This window comes from Seriola aureovittata, chromosome 13 (assembly GCF_021018895.1).
Source record: "Seriola aureovittata isolate HTS-2021-v1 ecotype China chromosome 13, ASM2101889v1, whole genome shotgun sequence".
Lineage (NCBI taxonomy): Eukaryota > Metazoa > Chordata > Actinopteri > Carangiformes > Carangidae > Seriola > Seriola aureovittata.
Window position 1 is genome coordinate 1,916,576 of NC_079376.1, and position 20,925 is coordinate 1,937,500.

The 20,925-nt window shown below is 45.3% G+C and overlaps 1 protein-coding gene across 2 annotated transcripts; it reads left to right on the top strand.

Moving 5' to 3' along the window:
• Window positions 1–553: 553 nt before the first annotated feature.
• dact1 (dishevelled-binding antagonist of beta-catenin 1) lies at window positions 554–19,159 on the top strand. Of its 2 annotated transcripts, XM_056393432.1 has the most exons (4): window positions 554–1,348; window positions 9,404–9,533; window positions 10,775–10,888; window positions 12,659–19,159. In XM_056393432.1, the coding sequence occupies exons 1-4, from the start codon at window positions 1,049–1,051 to the stop codon at window positions 14,812–14,814; spliced, it is 2,700 nt and encodes an 899-aa protein (XP_056249407.1). In that variant the 5' UTR covers window positions 554–1,048; the 3' UTR covers window positions 14,815–19,159. The 2 variants fall into 2 exon arrangements, with proteins under 2 accessions (XP_056249407.1, XP_056249408.1); XM_056393433.1 differs by lacking the exon at window positions 10,775–10,888.
• The last annotated feature ends 1,766 nt before the right edge of the window (window positions 19,160–20,925 follow it).

The window sequence follows — 20,925 nt, forward strand, 5'->3', positions numbered from 1 at the left end:
TTTTAGAAAGATTTTGAAGAGACAAGTAAAAGATGAATTTAGGAAGAGACAGGTGCATCAATAAAAGAGAAAGAGAGAGAGAGAGAGAGAGAGAGAGAGAGAGGGAGAGAGATCAGGAGCTCCAGGGTAATCAGCTGGAACTCAATCTCCATGCTAACATGTTAGCAAGTTAGCATGGAGCATATTAGCAAGAATCTGTGGTGCAGGTTTCTGACCAGTGATGCGCTCAAAGTTATTATAGTTTATGAATTTTCTGTGGTTTTTGTTTTTATTTCATTTTACGTTTTGTTGTTTGAATTTGTTTTAAAGCAGGTTAACTTGTTTAGTTTAGTTTAGTTTAGTTTAGTTTAGTTTAGTTTAGTGTGCAGCCTACATGTGTATATCTTACTCTTTTCTTTTCAATATTACCACACGTTATAACGACGATCACGATGTTTTATTTTGAAGGTCACAACAGGAAGTGTTTGTTTTCATTGTTGCTGACGTGATTCAGCTCGCTCCGTCAGACAGCGTGGAGGGGGCGGGGCTTATCGGCCTCGGTGCAGCTGTGACGCGGTCGGTCAGTCTGGACGGAGCTTCAGGAGGAGCGGCAGCAGGACGGAGCTCACCCCGACCCTCCACCTCACTCTGTCGGATCTACCCACCGCTACGGCCACGGGGCATGCTGGGATTTACCTGGACACCTACCTGAGTGGACCCGGGACCCATTTACCGGATTAATTTCACCTGTTATTCCGCAGGAGGACCGTTAGACCACCGGTTGATACTAGGAGCTGCAGAGACCAGTTTGAGGATCAGAGTCTGGATTCACTTTGTGCCCGAGTCTGTTTAACTCGGTTTTATTTACTCGGTTTAACTGAACCAAGACAGTTGAACCAGGTGATTAACCCAGGTGAGTGACTCCAGGTGATTCCTCTCAGTTGATCCGGTGTCTACTGAGGCGTCCCGCTGCGCTCCGCCCCGCACAATGCTGTTCAAGTCCGGCAGATCCTCCGGACCCTGATGCTGCAGAGACCCTGAGGTCACACCGCAGAGTCTGACGGAGGACATGCTGCTGTCCGCGCCCTCCAGGCGGGACACGGACCCCCGCTGCAGCCGGGACAGAGCGGCTGCGGACGCGGATGCGGCGGAGCGGCAGCGCTCGGTGCGGGAGCGGCTGGAGGCCACCGTGTCCGGGCTCGGGGAGCTGGAGTACCTGCGGCAGCGGCAGGAGGTGCTGGTCCGGGCCGCGCTGGAGCTCCGGGAGTCGGCGGCGGCGGAGGAGGAGGCGGAGCGGCGGAGGGAGGCTCAGCTGAGCTCCGAGGAGAAGCTGCTGGAGGAGAACATCCTGCTGCTCAGGAAACAGCTGGTAGGTCCTGACCTGTCTGTCTCATGACCTCTGACCTCCCTGACCCCAGTCTGCAGGGATGACTCAGGTGTGTGGTGTGAGGTCAAAGGTCATAGGTGAAGGCGGGGTCAGCCTGTTTTCTTTTTAATATAGAAACAGAGGATGTGATGAACAGAACAGGAGGAGAGAGATGACCCGGTCTGTCCTTTACTGATGACGCTGATTGATTCAGAAGAATGTGACAGTGAATTAAATTGAAGTACTTTCAAAATAAATTAGAACATGAATAAAGATTTCAAAAATAAAAAACCGGAAAGTGTCAGTTAAAACTAAAACATTTACACACATGAAAAATATTTGAAAAATGACTTTATAAATCAACAGGTGAGTGTGACAGTCAGTAACACAGTGGATCAGCAACTATCTGCAGAGTTCAAACTGTTTTCATCATCTTTTTATTCATATTTCAATGACTTTCCTTAAAAAGACAAAACGCCCTGATTCTCTGGGACATTTCTTGTTTTTATTGGAAACATGTTGAATTCAATGTTTTTAATATTCTGGAGTTTGAAAGCCAAGAGAGGAAAGTAATTTTTTTTTTTTTTTTTGCCAGGATCTTTTTTATTTTTTTTTATTTTATCAGTGTTTGATTTTGTATTTGATGTTTTTAATTTAAATAAATAAATAATTTAAATAAAAGCACCTCTAGGGGGTTTTGTCACTGACAAAAAACAAACAAACAAATTACTACAAAAATGTCTTTTTCTTCTTTTTATAAAAATAAATTTTAGTCAGGATCTACTCAGTGTTTGCTTTTGTAAAAAAAAAAAAGAAAAAAGTTTTTTGTAAAAAATAAAACATTTCTACAATTTTTTCATCTCTGAAAACAAGGCAAGTGAAAAAAATACAATCACAAGTTTTTTTTTTCCCCTAGAAAAAAAAATTACATAGGTGTACTATGAAGAAAAACTTTTTTACGAAAAACAAACTTTTTTTGAATGATCCTGGCAAAAAAAGTTCACTTGCCTTTCAGGGCTTCCGTAGTTGTTTTTATTTTGTAGCAGTGAAGCTCAGAGAAGAGATTTTTACAAACAGGTCGTTAAATCGCTTTATGTTTGTTTTTAAAAAAGAAGAGGACCCAGACCAGAACCCTGAGGGACTCCTTCAGCATATTCACTCATCTGTTGTGAAATAACACAGGAACATAAACGACTGTTAACTCACAGATTCGTTTCACAAAGGAAGAAAAACTGGAGCTTCATGTTGTAACTACGAGACAGTTTTCTCATAATAATTAGCAAATTTTTTTCTGATAATTATGAGAAAAGGTTCAGAGGGTTGTCAGTCACATTCATATATATTAAAATCTTAAAAGAAAATAATGAATATTATTTTATTAACAGACATTACAGATTATTTATTATTACATGAATCATGTTCCAGCTGATGGAGTCACTTGTTCTCCTTTAATGAGGAGGATTCATCTTTAATGTCAGATAATAAACATCCCGAAGACGATGATGTCATGGATGATGAACCCACACTGTTTTAATCTGTGAGTGTGTGTGTTGGTGGGGGGTGGGGAGAGGCGAGGGGGAGGGTTTATGTTTGACTGAAATGAACTCCTCTGGTCTGATCCTCTGCCCCCCGCGGCTCAGAGAGGATGCTGGGAGTCTCAGTGATCCCAGGTTTAAGATATTTAACCAGGGAGGAGGGGGAGTGTGTGTGTGTGTGTGTGTGTGTGTGTGTGTGTGTGTGTGTGTGTGTGTGTGTGTGTGTGTGAAATCTAAACACCCGCTTTCAATTAAAGAGGCGTGATGAGCCATCGTGGCCTGAAGCAGCTCAGACAGAATGAACACACACACACACACACACACACACACACACACACACACACACACACACACACTGTCTGGTCTTCATGTTGGTTGTTTTCAGTCAGGCAGTGTGATCAGTCGTCTCTGGTCATGTGACTGAAGACTGTAGTGGTGCAGACCTCCACACAGGGACTCGGTGAACTGGACTGTGGACTTCGTTGAAGCTGGTTTGTCGTGACCTCAGACCGTGACGGAGAGTCGGGTCCAAACGTCATCGCACACGTAGCACACAACCGAAGACGGTCCGGGTCAGGAGTTTCCTCACCTGCAGGAAGTATCTGTTCTGGTTAATGCGAGGGGGGCGGGGCCTAACGGTTTCTCTCCATTTGGACGTTTACGTTTCGTCCTCCACCCTCGGATGTTCGTATTCCTCTGGTTTCACAGTTGAACTTCCTGTGGCTCCAGACCTGCTCAGTGTTCAGGAGGACGTCTGGACCAGTCTTCTTACAGACCTGCGTCAGTCAGACAGAGTCTCTCTCCTCAGCTCAGTCCACAGCATCTCTGCTGGATTCAGGTCTGGGCTGGACCCCTCCAGGAAGTGGATATCCTGTGATGTTTAGGGTCATTGTCTTCTCCTGAGGTGGACAGACACCCTGACATTATCCTAGAAGAGTCCTTGATGAACTTAATGATGTGGAGCTGCTCCAGGTCCAGGTCCAGAGGCAGCAGAGACCCAGATCCTGATGCTCCCCCCACCCTGCTCCACCTGTGGGAGGAGATCAGTCCATAGTTTCCAGGACTGTTGTGGAGAGTGAGACTTCAGGACTGTTGACTGATGAAGATCCAGACTCTTCTTCATCCTCAGACTCTGAGGTCAGACAGTCTCTGAGACCTTTGTTGTGCGGCCTGGTTCACATCAGCTGATGTTTCTCTAAACGTCTCGATGTGGTTTATGAGTCAAAGTGTCTTTGAGCCTCTAAACGTCTGATCTGGTCTCACTCGCGGACTCCAGGTCTGATGAGTCCTGACTCTCCCCACGGAGTCCGACAGCAGCTTCTTCTTCTCCTTCTCTGGTTTTATCTCTGACCCACCTCCATCACTGACCATAGCCTGAGCTCAGCTGAGGGTTATGGTCAGTGAGTCAGCCCCCCCCCCCCGTGTCATCACACCTCACACAGATGTTTAACCCCCCCTCCCCATTCGCAGACCTGGTCTCCCAGCAGACAGCCTGGTTGTGTCAGTTATGTTGCAGCCTGATCAGTTTCTGAAGCTGGCGTTTGTTGGGTGCTCTTGTGACGGAGGACGTCCTGACGTCACGACGAGTGTCTGTGGTCAGCTGACTGTCAGCTGTCGTCTCTGCGCTGCAACTTTTAACACATGAGGCGGCACATCGGCGCGTCGCTGTGAGAGCTTTGAAGTCGGGTCGGTGTGAAATCAAACACTGGAGAGGAGCTCCGGTCTGGAGAGTCCTGGAGAGTCCTGGAGAAGTTTCAAGGCCTCAAAATATCCTCAGCACAGTCGCATCATGTGATGTGTGTGAAGTTATGTCGACGCCTCTTTGTGGCGAGATGAACAGCTGCTCTCGTCTTCTGTTCGTCTCAGTTTTAATTGTAACAAGGTTGAAAACGTTGTGTTCAGGTGTTTCACGTTGATGTGAGTCTCGACGCTTCGCTCCGACACCTCGAGCAGTTTCAGCTGGGTTGTGTTTGGGAGGATTACGTCATGTGTGTCGAGGCCTCAGCTCCTCGTCGTGTTTTCACAGACAGGACGTGTTGTTGAAGGAAACCTGATCCCTGATCAGTTCAGATCCCAGTCCTCGGCAAACCTCCGCTCCTCTTCTCCCTCTTCAGACCTCTCTGTCTGTCTGTTGTGTTTTTGGACGTTGTCCCTGCTGCAGCTGCGGCTCCAAACTTGAATCTGGAGCAGATTAGCGACCCCCACCCACCACCCCACCCCCACCTCCCTCCTCCCTTTAAGCAGTAACAAATGGAGATTCCTGCGAGCTGCTGGAAACTCTGCAGATCGACTTTCAGCTCTGTGACGGAGCAGCTGAGGCAGACTCACAGCAAACTGTTCGAACTGTCTGCACAGGAAACACAGGAGACTGGATCTGGTCCTGGTCCTGGTCCTGGTCCTGGTCCTGGTCCTGGTCTGTGCTCAACTTCATGTTCAACCATTAAAAGTTGGAACTGATCACGTTCCTATTATTTTAAACCTATTGGTGGTCGGGGTTAGGGTCAGCTATTCAGCAGTAACCTCTTCATATAGTGGTTTTATTTATAGAGTCCATCTGTCATGTGTGAAATACTGTGGTGGTAAAACTCTCCATTCTGGACGGGGAACTGTAGGCTATTGTAAAATTATATGCTGAATAGTTGGAGACTTTTATTTCAGTGTCAGGTCTCCTCCATTTCCAAAGACACAGCAGCATGACGACGATGGTGAACTCTGACCTGTGAATGCACCGTGTTGACTGTGATGTCGTGAAGTAGCGTGGGATCATGGGAGTTGTTGTTCTGCCTGCAGCTGAATTATCCACAGAGGTTTCCTCTCCTCTGCGGTGGCCGACCCAAAACTCTCCCGTCAGGAGAAACGAGCGAGAAAATCAGAAACGATGCAGATTCAAAAACACATATGAAAATACAAAAGAAATACAAGAACAAAAACGTGCAAAACATGAACAACAAACAAGCTGCAAACACAGAAACGATGCAACAACAAAAACACACGAACCCTTAAAAGAAATGCAACAGAAAAAGAAAGCGGTGCGTATCCAGGCAACAGAACAGCAGAGCTCCAGGCCTCTAGGGGGAGCTCTGAGTGGAACACCCATAGACTGTCCACAAGCTAACGCTAACACTTGCTACGTTTTCTGTTGCTATTTTAAAATATTGTAAAATTTACGGCCAAATGTAAAAAAAGAACACAAACCTTTTTATGTCGCCTCTTCTTTCTGTCAAAGGTCAAAGGTGAAGTCATAGGTTAGCAGTGTTTTTTCTGTTGCATTTGTTTTTTATTTTGTGTTTTTGTTGCGGAGCGTTTGACCTCGTCAGCCACCGTACTCTTCCTCTCCATAACAAACAGACCAGCTGATTAGAACCAGTAAAAACACTGAATCAACATCAGTGTTTCTGACACTGTTCAGACCACACAGGTCAGGGAGGGGCTCAGCTCGTTTCCCTGACAACAGCAACACTCACACATGCTCATGGAGGAAGTGATGTCATTGACAGGCGACCAATGAAATGGAGCGTTACCATGATTAAAATCACAGATTTTTCTGGTGTGTGTGTAACATCACTTCCTGTAGTGTAGGCGGGGCTTGACGCTCGCTGTCAGCTGGTTGATTGACAGGAGAAACAGCTGGATGAGCGTTGGTTTGTGTTTGAACATGCTGCTCATTCCAGAGAGCAGCTGCTGCTAAGACACACACACACACACACACACACACACACACACACACACACACACACACATTTAATTTCTCTTTACAGAAGAAAAGTTTCCACAGTGAAACAAACAGTGAATCAGCTGAACTCTGACCTTTGACCTCTCTGACTTCCTCTGTGATCAATCGGTTTAACTGTGATCAATCTAACGATAAAATACAGATGTTATCAGCCTCTCCAGATGTTTGACTGGAAAGAGATTTACCTGTCCAGGTGTTTGACTGTGGACAGACTCATTAATATTGTAGGTGATCAATTATTTGTCATGTATCAATCATGATATGTACAATCATGTATTTGTGATCATGTATTGGTGATCGTGTATTGGTGATCATGTATTGGTGATCGTGTATTGGTGATCTTGTATTGGTGATCATGTATTGGTGATCGTGTATTGGTGATCTTGTATTGGTGATCATGTATTGGTGATCATGTATTGGTGATCATGTATTGTGATCATGTATTGGTGATCTTGTATTGGTGATCGTGTATTGGTGATCTTGTATTGGTGATCGTGTATTTGTGATCTTGTATTGGTGATCATGTATTGGTGATCTTGTATTGGTGATCATGTATTGATGATCATGTATTGGTGATCATGTATTGGTGATCGTGTATTAATGATTATGTATTGATGATCATGTATTGGTGATCATGTATTGGTGATCATGTATTGGTGATCATGTATTGGTGATCTTGTATTGGTGATCATGTATTGATGATCATGTATTGGTGATCATGTATTGGTGATCAGACAGCAGCAGTGTGTTTCTGTTTCTCTGCAGCAGCTCAGTCGCAGGAATGCGGCACATGACCTGTGAGCAGCGCTGCATAACCCGCATGTTTTCCATCTCAGGAGGGGGGAGGGTGTGATTCAGACTGGGTGTGTGTGTGTGTGTGTGTGTGTGTGTGTGTGTGTGTGTGTGTGTGTGTGTGTGTGTGTGTGGAGGGGGTGGGGAGTGGGGACAGCAATTTTGATAATTAATCATTTTAGACATTGATCAAAGAAAACATCAGATTGGTCATTAATGTAGATAATTATGAATCTGCAGAAAGAGACGTTAACAGTGATTCAAATCCTTCACTGAAGTAAAAGTTTTACTGAGGTAAAAGTATCATTACCACAGAGTACATATACTTCATACAAGTGCAAGTTTTACTGAGGTAAAAGTATCAACAAAATGAACTCAGAGTATCAGGAGTAAAGATTTTTATAAATGCAGAGGATGGGACTTGAAGTTTGTTTGCTCTTTTATTCTGGTGGGTTTAGAAGCTTCCTGTTTGTATAAAGGGATCATGTGATCTGTGTTTGAAGCAGCTGCAGCTGTCACAGAGATGCAGAGCAGGACACGGTGTCGAGGTTTAAAGTAGGAGCTTGAAAAGTAAAGGAAAGAGCACCAGTTGTTTTTCACAGTAAGACGCGCCTTTGTCTGATCAGTAACATCCTGATTCACCGTGAACGTCAGAGCCGCAGACAGTTTACAGTTTAATCCAGTTCCTCACAGGGATGTTTAATGACTCAGTTATCAGTCTGATTCCATGGAACAGCTCCTCTGTCCCTCCCTGACCAACGCAATGCTTTTCTTCTTTTAATACAAGTGTTGTTGGAGTTCAGCTTCACCTGCTCCGAGGTGCACGGAGACAGGAGGACGTCCGAGGAGGTAAAAAAAAAAACTCCAGCAAAAGTGTTGCTTGTAGGAGTTTTTTGCCTCCTCTGTCCCTCCCCAGCTCTCCCACATGAAGACACACACTGTGTGTCGGTGATATTTGTGAGGCGGGAACAAACGGACACTCACAGGGAGCGTTTCAGCTCCACGTCACCTGGCTGCAGGAGATTCAGCTTCTTGGCTTCTGGTTCGGTTGTTAGACAGATTCCTGTTCCCGCCATCGAGGCCTCTTCTCTGCTGTTGACGTGTGATCAATAGGAAAGAGCACCTGAGCAGGTGTAAACACACTGCGATCAGCAGAGGTGGAAATATATTTCACAAGCGAACATATGGAGAGTTTAGAAGATATCGGTTCGGTTCAGACCCGAGTCTCGTCTCAGATTCATCACGTCTCCACCATGTTTGTGTCTGTAGCCGTGCTTCAGAGAGTTTCCTCTCAGAGGAGACCTGGGTCAGGACTCTGATCAGGACTGAGGAACAGAACCTGTTTATTTTGGGAACATTATTGTTATAGTGGGGGGGTCTCTAGGGGCCCCGAGGCCCCTCAGCTCACGAGTGTCTTATGTCAGTCGGTGCTCATTAACTTTTCATACTTTAGTTCTCAGTAGGAGTTTGAGTGCAGGACTTTTATTTTTACACTGTGGTACTGGCCCTTTAATCCACAGGAAATAGAGAAGAAAATAAAGTTTTAGCTTTAGCTTCAGTTTAGCTTCCATTCAGACTAAACTTCTCGGTCTCTTCAGAAACTTTAGCTGCTGGAGACAGATATTTGGTGTCTGGACGTCTCTGTTTTCTCTCCTTACAGTCCCACTTTCATCTGCTCATCCATCTTTCAATCTGAGCAGATCTGAGTTCTGCAGCTTTAAAGCTTCACAGGTTTTAATCTGTTGCTTAATATCTCCCTTTACTTAGTTTATTTAGTTTTAAATCGTATTACATTTATTCAGAGTGAAACACTTTGGGCTCTCACTGCTCTGTAAATAGATCCACTGGGGTTTTCTGTCTGTGTTTGTTCTGGTTTGTGTTCTCTGTCTGGTTTATTAAAGTTTCCTCTGGTCTCCTCTGGGATCAGGACTCTGTTTGTTCTGTTGTTTTGGGGCAAAGAGAGTTCAGAGCTGAAATATGCTGACTGTGTGTTTTCAGAACTGTCTGAGGAGGCGGGACGCTGGTCTCATCACTCAGCTCCAGGAGCTGGACCGACAGATCAGCGACCTGCGACTGGACACCGAGGCGTCACATGACCAGCTGGAGACCGACAGCCGACCAAGCTCAGGTACATCAAACTCCCAGAGTCCTGACTAGACGTAACACGCTGAAACAGTTAATCTGTGACTGATCAGAAACAGGAGGAAAAACCTGGTCAGGGTTTTAGATTTCTTCGGTCTGAGCAGACCTGAGGAACATTTTTTCCCTGCTGTTCTTTTAAATGCTTTCATCAGCTGTAGCTCCAGTTACCTGCTGCTGCTGTAGTACTCACACATTCCCTCCTCACAGTAACTTTATTTCTTTATTTTCTCTTCTGTCTGGTGACAAGTCATTTACCGAAACATCCACTGAAAAAAAAAATATATATTTCAATAAAACTGAAAGGAGAGTACCTCACAAAACAGTACCAGCACATGTATTCACATTAATCACATGAATCCATCAGTAACAAAGAACTGATCATATCATATATAACCGGATATGACTCACAGGGACGAAGACTTTTATTTTGACGCTTGAAGTACATTTACCTCTCAGTACATTTACCTCTCAGTACATTTACCTCTCAGTACTGTAGTACTTTTACCATCATGTGTTGTTGGTGTGTGGTGAGGACGGTTTGTGGAGACAGTTATAATTTGGTGTTGTCTTGAATTCAGAGAGAACTGATGAAAGTGTGTGATAGAGACGATTGTGTAGAGAACTGCATCATCTGCAAACAGGTGACTCTTTGCTGCTCAACGCTGATTTTAAAGCTCCTCCAGTGTAAAGGTCTGTGTCCATGTGTAGTGTGATTATAGATCAGCTCTAGCTTCTATATTAATACTGTGAAAGTATCAAAGCCTCAGTCCACAGAGAAATGCACACAGCCTGTATTCAGAAACTGAGCCTTAAAACCAGCCGTCAGGACTTCTGGAACTTTGTGATGTCACAACAAAGCAGTCACCAAGCCCCGCCCACCTGGACCCACCATCCAAACCTTGCAGGATTTTTACCTCAAATCTGCTATTGGATCGCTCAGCAAACAGTCAGCAAATCAGAAGAGAGGAGGCTCAGTGACTTCAAATAAAACACAGAAGAAGAGGAAAATATGGAGCTTTAATATTTTTATGAAAATGGAAAACGTGGTACCTTTAGTGATCTTAAGGACTTGAGACCAGAACTAGAACCGGTCTGACTTCCGACCCTCAGAACTAGATGTGTTAAAAAAGTTTTTGTTGTCTGGGCTTCCGTGCATCACAGGGCTACAACAGTGTGGTTACCTGTGTTTTAATGGTCATGACATCACTTCCTGTCTGTGTCTCTCAGGTTTCTATGAGTTGAGTGACGGGGCGTCCGGCTCTCTCTCTAACTCGTCCAACTCGGTCTTCAGCGAATGTTTCTGCTCGATGGCGGACGCTGACGGACGCCTCCCGTCCACAGGTACACACCCACCCCCACCAATCGCTTCAGAGACTACACACATCAGCTGGTCTGTTTCTGTCCAATCATCTACCAGAAAGCAAAAACCTTCCTGTATGGAGTCAGTGAAACACGAAGGAGCTGCTGAGTCTGAGTCTCATTATCTCTGTTTACATACTGTCGCCATCAACCTCCGCTGAACACACTGGTTTCCTGTTTCTCAACCCCCTCCTCCTCTTCCTCCTCCTCTTTCTCCTCCTCCTCTCCTCTGCTGTTTTATGTTGCTGTGCTCCTTTTGGTCACTCCGCTGTATAAACACACACACACACACACACACACACACACACACATTGACACCTACAGATCCACCAAATGTGTAAACACGAACACACACACACACTGAGGCTTGAGCTTGGCCTTCAAAATAAAAGTCATCCTTTGAAGTGGAGCTGTATACAGTTCAGGTTGACTCGGTCACTTTACTTTGTAAATCTCCGTCTGTGAACTGAGCGGTTCAGACTGACGCTGTGAGAATGATTAAATCAGTTATGGACAGTGTTGAATCCAAACAGCCTCACAGCTGCTGCTCACTCTGTCTACACGTCGGACCTGTGTTACATGTGATGCCCCTGGGCTCACAGTCGTCACCTTGAATCACCGGGTGACCTGAGCGCCTGACGTCAGTGTGACTCTGAACGAGGTGGTCTCATTTCTGGAGCAGATCCTCCAGGTTCTGGTCTGACAGCTGGTGCGTTCACTAGCTCCTGTAAAAGTGGTGGTAACACAAAGTCAGAGCAGTTAGCTGTGAGCCTTGCCGGCTGATGTAGTGTACCATCTTAGCTTAGCCTCGCTAACGCTACGTAGGCTTTGACCCCCCTGAAGCTCAACGCTCTGCAAGAAAACATGTAAACAGACAAAACAAACAACTTCAGAAACATCTTTACTCAGAACACAGAGGAAGTGTTTCCAGGGGACACTAACAAGTCGTTCAATGCTTTGTGACTTTTGAAGTTAAAAGCTTTGAACAACATGTGCACATGGATGTGTTTTAACACATCCATGCAAGTGCGTCCCAGCCGGGTTCATCACTCTTTAGTGTCCCCTGGAAACACTTCCTTTGTGTAATATGAGTATTTGCAGCTCATGTGTGGTCAAACTGATGAAGATGTTTCTGAATCTGTTTGTGTTTCGTCTATTTACATGTGTTTTCTTAAGCTGCAGATTGTTGCGCTTCAGGGCCACCAAAGATTTTGACCTAATTTGTTCTGAGCTGTGAATAAATTACAGTCAGTTATATTCAACGTCCTCGCACGGATTCGTTACACCGTTTTGCTCAGTTTTATTTCTGTTTGAATTTTGACTTGTGCCTCTAATCCAGGTCTGATGCTGTTTAAATCATTTCCAGGAGCGGCAGTGAACGTGAAGAGTTAACATTTCACAGCACACTGTCTCCACAGAAAAGAATTTTCCACTTACTAATGCTTAGACTCTCCATCCACAGCTGAACCAAACAGGGTCATTACCACACTCAACAGACCATTTCATCAGAACTGCATTGCTTGGAAACAGCTCTGTCCAAGTTAACTTCCTGTCAGCTGTTGACATTAGGAAACGCTGCAACACTGAAATAAACTTAGATCCATTTAGACTGTTTATGTTTGAGACTGCGAAGTGTTTAGCAGGCGGGTTTACAGCACACCTGGACCTGAAATGAGAGCTGTGAATATCCAGAACCTGCTGCTTTGTCTGGACCTGATGTCTAATGTCACATTCCTTCTCGTTCTCCTTCAGATGAGCTGCCCAGCTGTTTGGAGTGTGACGGTCTGGTCGGAGGACTCTGTGACGACTTTTCTTCTGGTACAGTTCGTCGCTCAGTCTCCGCTCCTCACCCGCCCACCCTGGATCCTGTCCCCTTAGTGGCCTCCTGTGACTCCCAGTCTAAGTACCACTGCGACCTGGTGGCCCGAAATGGCAGCGACGTGTTCCGGTACCCGAGCCCGCTGCACGCTGTGGCCGTCCAGAGCCCCGTCTTCCTCCAGATGTTGAGTCATGGCGGTCACGGCAGAGACGAAGGGCTTCTGAAAGCCATCGAGGCCGGTGTCGAGGGTCTCCGACCAGAATCTGCTTCTGTTCCAGCTCCTCTTGTACCTCAGAGCTCCTCCTGGCCGGCCCCCACTTCCTCTTCCTCCCAGACCCCGTGTCATAAGCGTCTGGACAGCTACATCTACAGTCTGCTGCAGCGGAGAGCCCTGCCCATCAGGACCAGCAGACCCAGGACCAGCATCAGCACTGACCCATCAAAGAGCATCCTGCGGCAGGCGAGTCTCTGTGTGAGGCAGGTCTCTGGTCTCAGCTCTGGTTCTGGTTTAGGGACTCTGAGGTTGACTGAACTCAAACCCTCCCGGGCAGCAGGAGGAGGATCCGCAGACGGTGCTGCCGCCTTCTCCCCTCAGAGGCAGTGGTCTGTGGAAAGCAAAGGTGAAGAGCAAGAGATCCAAAATGGTTTCCACGGTGGCGGCGATGACACGATGATCAACAACAGTGACTTGGCACCGAATCAGAACAGCTCTCCTCTTACTAACGGCATCCAGAACGACGGTTTCTTCACCAACAAGGACACCAACACAAGCACCAACAGTCTGATGAAAAAGAAGAGCAAAGGGCTTCTTCTTCCCTCAGCAGCGTCCATCGCGACCTTGCCTAAAGACGCCAGGGAGCTGAGCAGTCCCAAAGCTAACTCCACCCCCAAAGAGACCAAGCAGCCATGTTACCCCCCTGACCAGGACCTGCTCCTCGGATCTACTCCTAAGAACAGCCACAAGCCTCTCCCAACAGACCAGACAGACGAAGGCGATAGGTCAGTGCCAGAGCTGGCCAGTGCGGGGTCGTCCTCCCCGAGTCAGGATGAAGCAGGAGGAGACGAAGGAGAAGGAGGAGGGAGTCACATGGTTAACGCCAAGTACATCCCTTCTCAGCGGCAGAACATCAAACTCCGCAAGGGTGGCAGCAAGAGTGTCAAGACTGTCAAGGTGAAGACAAGTCGGGCCTCTGAACGCAGTGAGCCCGCAGAGAGGAGAGGGGATAAATCCCACCACAGGTCCAGTTCTAAAAAGTCCCGGCTGCTGGAAGACGGAGGCTCCGCCCACATGAAAGTCTCCAAGAGATCACCTGTCGGGGCTCCTGGGGTGTCGTCCTCCAGAGTCAACAAACGCCTCCCTGTGTCCATCCCCGAGGGTCGAGTCCTGGACAAGCACGCCACATCGACGCTAAGCAGCGTGCGGTCAGGTGTATCCAAGCACCATCACCATGGAAACCACCACCACTACAGTGGTACCCACCACCATCACAGTCACCATCATCATCATCACCATGGGCGTGACCAGGTCGTGGTCATCGCCAAACCAAAACACAAACGAAATGATTACCGGCGGTTGCGTGCGATCATGGAGGTCCCGTACGACGAGGCGTTCAGGCGCGCTCAGCGGCGGCAGAGAAAAGAGCTTCTCAGCCATTCTCCAGCCGGCGTGTACCTCCCCTCTGGTGAGCAGCTGAGCAGCCCGTACTCTTACGTCGGAGGAAGTGACTCAGAGTATTCGGCCGAGTGTGCGTCGCTCTTTCACTCCACCATCGTGGACACCAGTGAGGACGAGAGGTCCAACTACACCACCAACTGCTTCGGAGACAGTGAGTCCAGTGAGGAGGAGTATGTGGAGGAGAGCACCACCACCAGTGATACTGAGGAGAGTGGAGGAGGTGGGGCTGGGGGTAGGACAGGTGGAATGGGCAGGGGGTGGAGCCAGTTAGGGGCACCAGGGGCCAGGGCGGTGGGGCAGGAAATGACTCCGGCTCAGGCGAAGGCCTTCGTCAAGATTAAGGCCTCTCACAACCTGAAGAAGAAAATCCTGAGGTTCAGGTCGGGCTCGCTCAAACTCATGACCACCGTGTGAGACGGCTGGAGGCGGGAAATCACGCCGCTGCCCCCCTGACCCTGCTCGACCGATCTGAACCAGAGCCAGATCAGCTGGGGTGCCTTACCCATGCACTTGTAGTGTATCTGAACCAAATCTCATGTAGAAACAGTCCTGAGGGAGGACAGGTGCTGGGACACTTATGAAGTGGACAAACACTTTTCTACAGTGACATTTGAACCAACCCCAAGCCTCTTTCGCCTGAGAGACAAATCCAAACCAGTCGTCCATCTTTGTAAAAGTATGTGTGACATTTGTCCAGGCTGATCCCCGACAACAACAAAAAGTCCATGGATTTTTTTTCTAAATTTACTATCTTCTTCATATCCTTTGTTAACCGTCTGTGTTCACCAGTGGAGTCCATCTGACTGGCTCAGTGTCGAGGTAATCGTGACTTCAGGAGTAGAAGTTTTCTGACGTCTAAATGCTAAAGAGGGAACGAGGAGGAATCTTGTTGTCAATAATCTTGTAACGGTGCTCCTAAGCCACTTGATTGGCAAACATATCATCCCATCAGCTCCCTGAGTCTAAATTTACCTTCACGTGGATCATGTGGGGTTTTACTTTCCAATAAAGGAGCTTTTTCAAAGTTCTGATATTGCTACATAGCTAACGTTAGCATTAACAGGTGTGTATTTAGTCTACCAGTCTCGCCCTGAGCTTCAGCCATCATTGTGTTTACAGTACAAGAGGTTATAATACATCCTCTGAGCAGCTACTTCTTCAAGGCAGACTTGATGCTACAATGACTCAGTATCGGAAAGTGACAGGACGGGCCGGGGCTAGCTGGTTAGCATGCTAACTTCAGTAGAGGAAAAGAAGGGATAGAAATAGAGGCAAAACAAAGGGGATTCTCTCCATCTCTGGAGACAGCTGTTGATGAGCAAAGGAATGAAGTTTTATGCTGAACTCAGAACATTTCTTCTAGACTGGAGAGTAAACAGCTGCTAATGCTAACGTTAGCTTTGTAGCAATTGTAAAACTTACAAGCAGCTCCTTTAGGGAAAATTGAGGGTGTGGTTTCACTTGTGAGTGAGAAACACCACGTACCACAGCACTGGGTTGTTCCCATGGGCTCTACAGACAAACATGATCAACATTACTACAGTTCATGATATCACACAAATCAACATGGCCGCTCAAACAGGTATCACTTTGAGACGTTTTTGAATGTCAGACTATTTCTAAATCAGTGGTCATCTCTTCAAACTGCTGGTTCTTCTCATTTCCAACTTCCCACGTTTACAACAAACACAGTTTAAGTTGCATTGTGGGAAACTACTGTTTGTGAAAAGGTAAAGGGGTTGGTCTTGAGTTTGGATGTAGCCAATCAAATTGGCCTCCTTCCCTCCCCTCTGTCTCTTCTGGCCCAACAAGTGCCTCAGCCGATGCAAACCCGGCTGTTAGTCCGACCTGAGAGGCCTCAGTACGCTTCAAACAAACATGATGTCCATCCTGCCTCCTCCATCTCTGTCCAGTCTTTGTAGCAAAGCCAGATTACCATCCAGGCAACGTGGGCAACTTCTCCAGGGCCCCAGACCCTCAAGGCCTCTGTTGTATATGTGTAATTTGGCAAAATCTTTGTGGTAATTTGACTCGGGAATATACACCAGCAAAGCAAATTGAACTTAAATGCGTGTTGCCACAAGGTACCATTTGTACCAATCCTGAGTCTTTTAGAGCGTTTTCAAACCTTCAGGTTATTTGCTCTGGTCTGAATCTGGAGGATGAGTTGTTAACTTATATTTTCCTCTTGGTTTGGTTTCTTAAAAAAGCATCAGTAAAAGACACTCACTTCTGTCCCTGAGTACCTTAACATCTATTTTTAATCTCCTCGTTTACGTGATCATGACAGTATCCATGTTTCTGATCACCTGTGAGTGGTTGTGTCTTCAGAGTTCTGTACCAACAAAGATTACTCAGAGACCTGGATCAGGGTTTTACAGGTTTTACCCCTGCTAGCGAACTCTCCGTCAGGAAGGAGGTTTCAGACGCTGCTCAATGATCTGAAAGGCACTTTGTTTGAAGCGGGCCGAGGCCTTTAATGTCTCTATTGGACCTGTGCTCTCTGGTTTCTGGTAGAATGAGTTTTAGTCAGGTTCTTCAGAGAGTTGTTAGGAAAGTTCTTCAGATGGTTCCTCAAATGTTTCTTAAAACATTTCTCAATGTCTCCAGATGGTTGTTTAGAAAGTTGTCCAGAGGGTTCTTCAGATGTTCCTAAGTTGGGTTGAGGGTTTAAGTGGGATCTCTCTGCAGTAATCTCTTTATTTCCTGCACTTTGAGACAGACTGTCAGTAGACAGGACGGACGACGGGACCCTGTTGATCTGTTGTTTGTATGTAGCCTTGTTTTTGTATTTATTATCACACAAACTTTTGCCCTTTGCTGAAGCGCACCGGCACGCCAAACATCTGTAAATGCTTCTCTTTTTATTAGATGATCCTGGTTTAAGTTTTTTTTTTTTTTTTTTTTTTTTCAGAAAGCTATTTAAAACCTAATATATTTGCTTGGTACATATTGGATACCACACATGGTACTAACTGACTGACAGCTGGGCCTGAGCTGCAGTTTATATAACATTTCTATACTAAGTCTGATGTGTCTTTAATACTTCCACCACTGTTGCCACAATAACCTATTTATACAGCATTTAGAGGTGAAAACCAGAATAACATTTGGTTTGTTTTTATTTTTTGCAAAATTTTATTGTCACTGCTGGGGGAATCTTGTCCTCAGGTTTTCGTGATTCGCTTCTTTGAAATCAGTGAAATGACCCGTTTCTCCATGAGATGTTCTAAGTCCAGCAGAACGTTTTCTTTCTTCCAACAGCTGTTGCCATGGAGATACAAGGTATTTCATTGTGTTTTACTCTTTAATTTTACAACATGTTGCCAATTCTTTATTAAACCCACAGCAGTGTGAAATAAAGTTGCTGAAATGCTTTTGAACCCTTGGCTAAATGTAATCAGGGTGTTTAAAAAACACCAACCAAACCAAGCCTAGTTTTATCTGAGACGCCCACATTTCACCTGCAAACTTACAAAGCTGCGCTCGCTCGTCAGAACGGTTTGATAAATCATTTCGTTTTCTTTCTTCTCCAGAGTCAGATGCCTCACATGTGTTTATAGCAGCTTTTTTACCAAGTGAAACCAACAGCAGCTGCTATAAAATGACTCATTCTCAGTTAAAACAATATGATGTGAACACTGTGTTAGAGCAAAGACTGGAGGCAGGTGGAGACCTCTAGCTAGTGTTGCTACTAAACAGCTAGCATAGTAAATGCTATATTAGGTATTTAGTTAGATGTTTAAAGCTACGTGGTTGATGCTATAGTAGCTATAAATGGTAACATTGGCTATCAATTACTCACAAACAGCTAGCAAAATCTGATGTTACGTTAGCTGTGTCTAGCTAACTGATGTTGTACCGTGACGTTTTTAGCTACTTTAGCAGAAACACTATAGACGGATGAACTGTTAGCCTAGCTCCATTAGAAGAGACAAAAATCCACATTTCAGCAACTACAAGTCTGTCTGATGTATCTTGTTTATTCAGTGTAGAAATGAACATGTAAACGAGAGCCATTGCAGTTTTAGCAGCAGTTAGCTATAGCTCTGGACAGTCTGAACACATTGATACATAACAGATGCACTAAAACTAACATTAGCTTGCCATCTAATAACTAAGCATAACCCTTAGCCTATGGATCATAACAATCACTTCCCTTGCCCCTACTCTTTGTGCTAAGCTAGGCTAAACACATCCTGGACATACCTGTGTACTAAAGCTCTGACTCTGGATAAGACAAGGATCGAGAGGCTTTCGCTAAAAGTCTGTTTGAAGTTTTCCTCAGCGGGCTCATGCCAAGACGTTGTTGGAGTTTGATGTTCGGCCTTAAATTCGTTTTCTGGAATCTCTTTAAATTCATTGTCCTCGTCTATTCTGGTCCAGAGTTTACATGTTCCAGATATAAATAGCTCTTACAAAGCTCTAAAAAAAAAAAAAACCCACAGAAAGCTTCTCGTCAGCTGTCACGCCGTCTTTGTGTTGAGAGCTATTTTAACTTTCCATTGACTGAGATTTATTTCTGCTGTTTAAACAGTTTTTTTTCATTTAAATCTCTAGTGAGAGTTTAACAGCCAAAAACCTTCAACCACCAAGCTGCTTCATACTGATCCAACAGTCCCAACTTTACTCTTGTAAATGATCATATATGCAACTGTGTGTGACTGTTACTGATACTGTGTGTGTGTATATATCTGTGTATGCCATTACTGGTGCTTTAACCTTTTTATGCTTCATTAAATGTGGACTGTTAACAGCAGCGTTTCATTGTTCTGAGTTCATCTGTTTCCTCCGACCTCGAATCCTGGATCTTGACAGCCTGGAACTGTAAGGGTTTTGTCCCAGTTGGCATCCAGTAATAACCCGTCTCCCTGCTGCTCGGCCCAATCACAAGATATTTAGTGTGTTTTTGAGTTAAGCTGCTTCTCACACTCCTGACTCTATCTGTTGATTTCTCACAGCTCACTTTAAGTTTGAGAAGTCTGGTCTCACTGCAAATTATTTATCTGCCCCACTTTACAATAAGACTAACCTTAATAAGGATTTATAAATGATTTATAGTTAACAAGCTAATTAATTAGCTAGTGAAACATTTATATCATTTACAAAAGTCTTATTGTAAAGTGGGATCTATTTGTCCATAAATAAATAATTATATAATGTTCTAAAATAAGAAAAAATTCCAGCAACACTTGTCAACATCTCGTCGTGTCTCGTATCTCGTCGTCTTATTTTGTGTCTTTGCATCTTGTAGCTTTGCTTGTTGTGTGGCTGCATCTCTCTGGGTCTCATTTTGTCTCGTTGTGACGCTGATGGTGTCTTACAGCTCAATGTCGATTGATTCCCCCACATTAAATCAAGAGACTATTTAACGGTGAGTCTGACACATGGCTCAGGATTCTTTGTTGATGCTTGTCACCTCTGGTTTTGTCTTGCTGCGTCTCACTGTGTCTTCATGTCTCATGCTGCTCCAGCTCTCGTGTCTTTTCAGCTCGTACTGCAACGTGTTGCTTCATCTTCTCACATCTCATTTTATTTTGTAGCGTTGTAGTTTTACTGCGTCTCATTGTGTCTTGTCACCTCGTTTTGCATCTACCTGCATCCTAGTCTTTGTTATCTCTCGTGGTCTTGTTGTGTCTTTCATGTGTAGATATCATTGCTTTTGTATCTTGATTGATCTCATTCTGTCTCATTTTGTCTTGGTTCTCATCGTTTCGTCTCATTTCTTTCTAGTTTTCTTCTTGTTGTCTCGTATCTCATTTTGTCGTATTGTCTCATGTTTTTTCTGAGTGTGTGTTACTGCTGCACATTTCCTTTCATCTCACCCCGTCCCGTTTTGTCTCGTTGCATTTTTTGCACATTGCGCCGTCTCTGTGTCTCAGTTTGTCTTTTTGAATCTTTTGTCTCGCATTGTTTCTGTCTCTCGTTACGTCTTCTGTCTTGTGTCTCGTTGAGTCTCTCTGTCTCATTGTGTCTCGCTGCATCTCGTCTCTCTGCATCTGCAGTAAACATGGAGGGTTTTAAACATGTTTTATGGTTGACTTTGTTTTCAGAGAAACGACTGTTGGCTGTAATTAGTGCGACCACAAATCATCATGTTGATGTTCCGATGGTTCAGAGAGAGTTCAGCTCATCACACACACACACACACACACACACACACACACACACACACACACACACACCATATGAAAGCTGTTACGTAACTGAGTGGTGACTTTGGATTTGAAGTGAAAGTTGAAGAATTTAATCTGCTGCTCTGATCTGATTCGTCTGATGTCGACTCCAGCGCTGTCGTCTCATCTGAGACTTCATCACTCACACTAACACAACACAACCCCACACTGTCTGCACACACAGCTCTGTCTGCACTGATTTACATTCATTTATATTTTGCTTTATTTGCACAAGACATTAAAAACAACAAACGAACGAAAAACAACAACTTCTGCAGGAGAGCAAAGATGTGGCTGTAATGTAAATAACATGGGTGGGGGTGGTGGGGGGGGTGGATGGAGGTGTAGC

What these genes read in the sequence shown, in the direction of transcription:
- dact1 (XM_056393432.1), top strand. Translation starts at nt 1,049, where the DNA reads ATGCTGCTGTCCGCGCCCTCCAGGCGGGACACGGACCCCCGCTGCAGC. An exon ending in TGCTGCTCAGGAAACAGCTG is followed by an intron (nt 1,349 to 9,403) that starts GTAGGTCCTGAC and finishes GTGTGTTTTCAG; the next exon opens with AACTGTCTGAGGAGGCGGGA. An exon ending in CGGACGCCTCCCGTCCACAG is followed by an intron (nt 10,889 to 12,658) that starts GTACACACCCAC and finishes GTTCTCCTTCAG; the next exon opens with ATGAGCTGCCCAGCTGTTTG.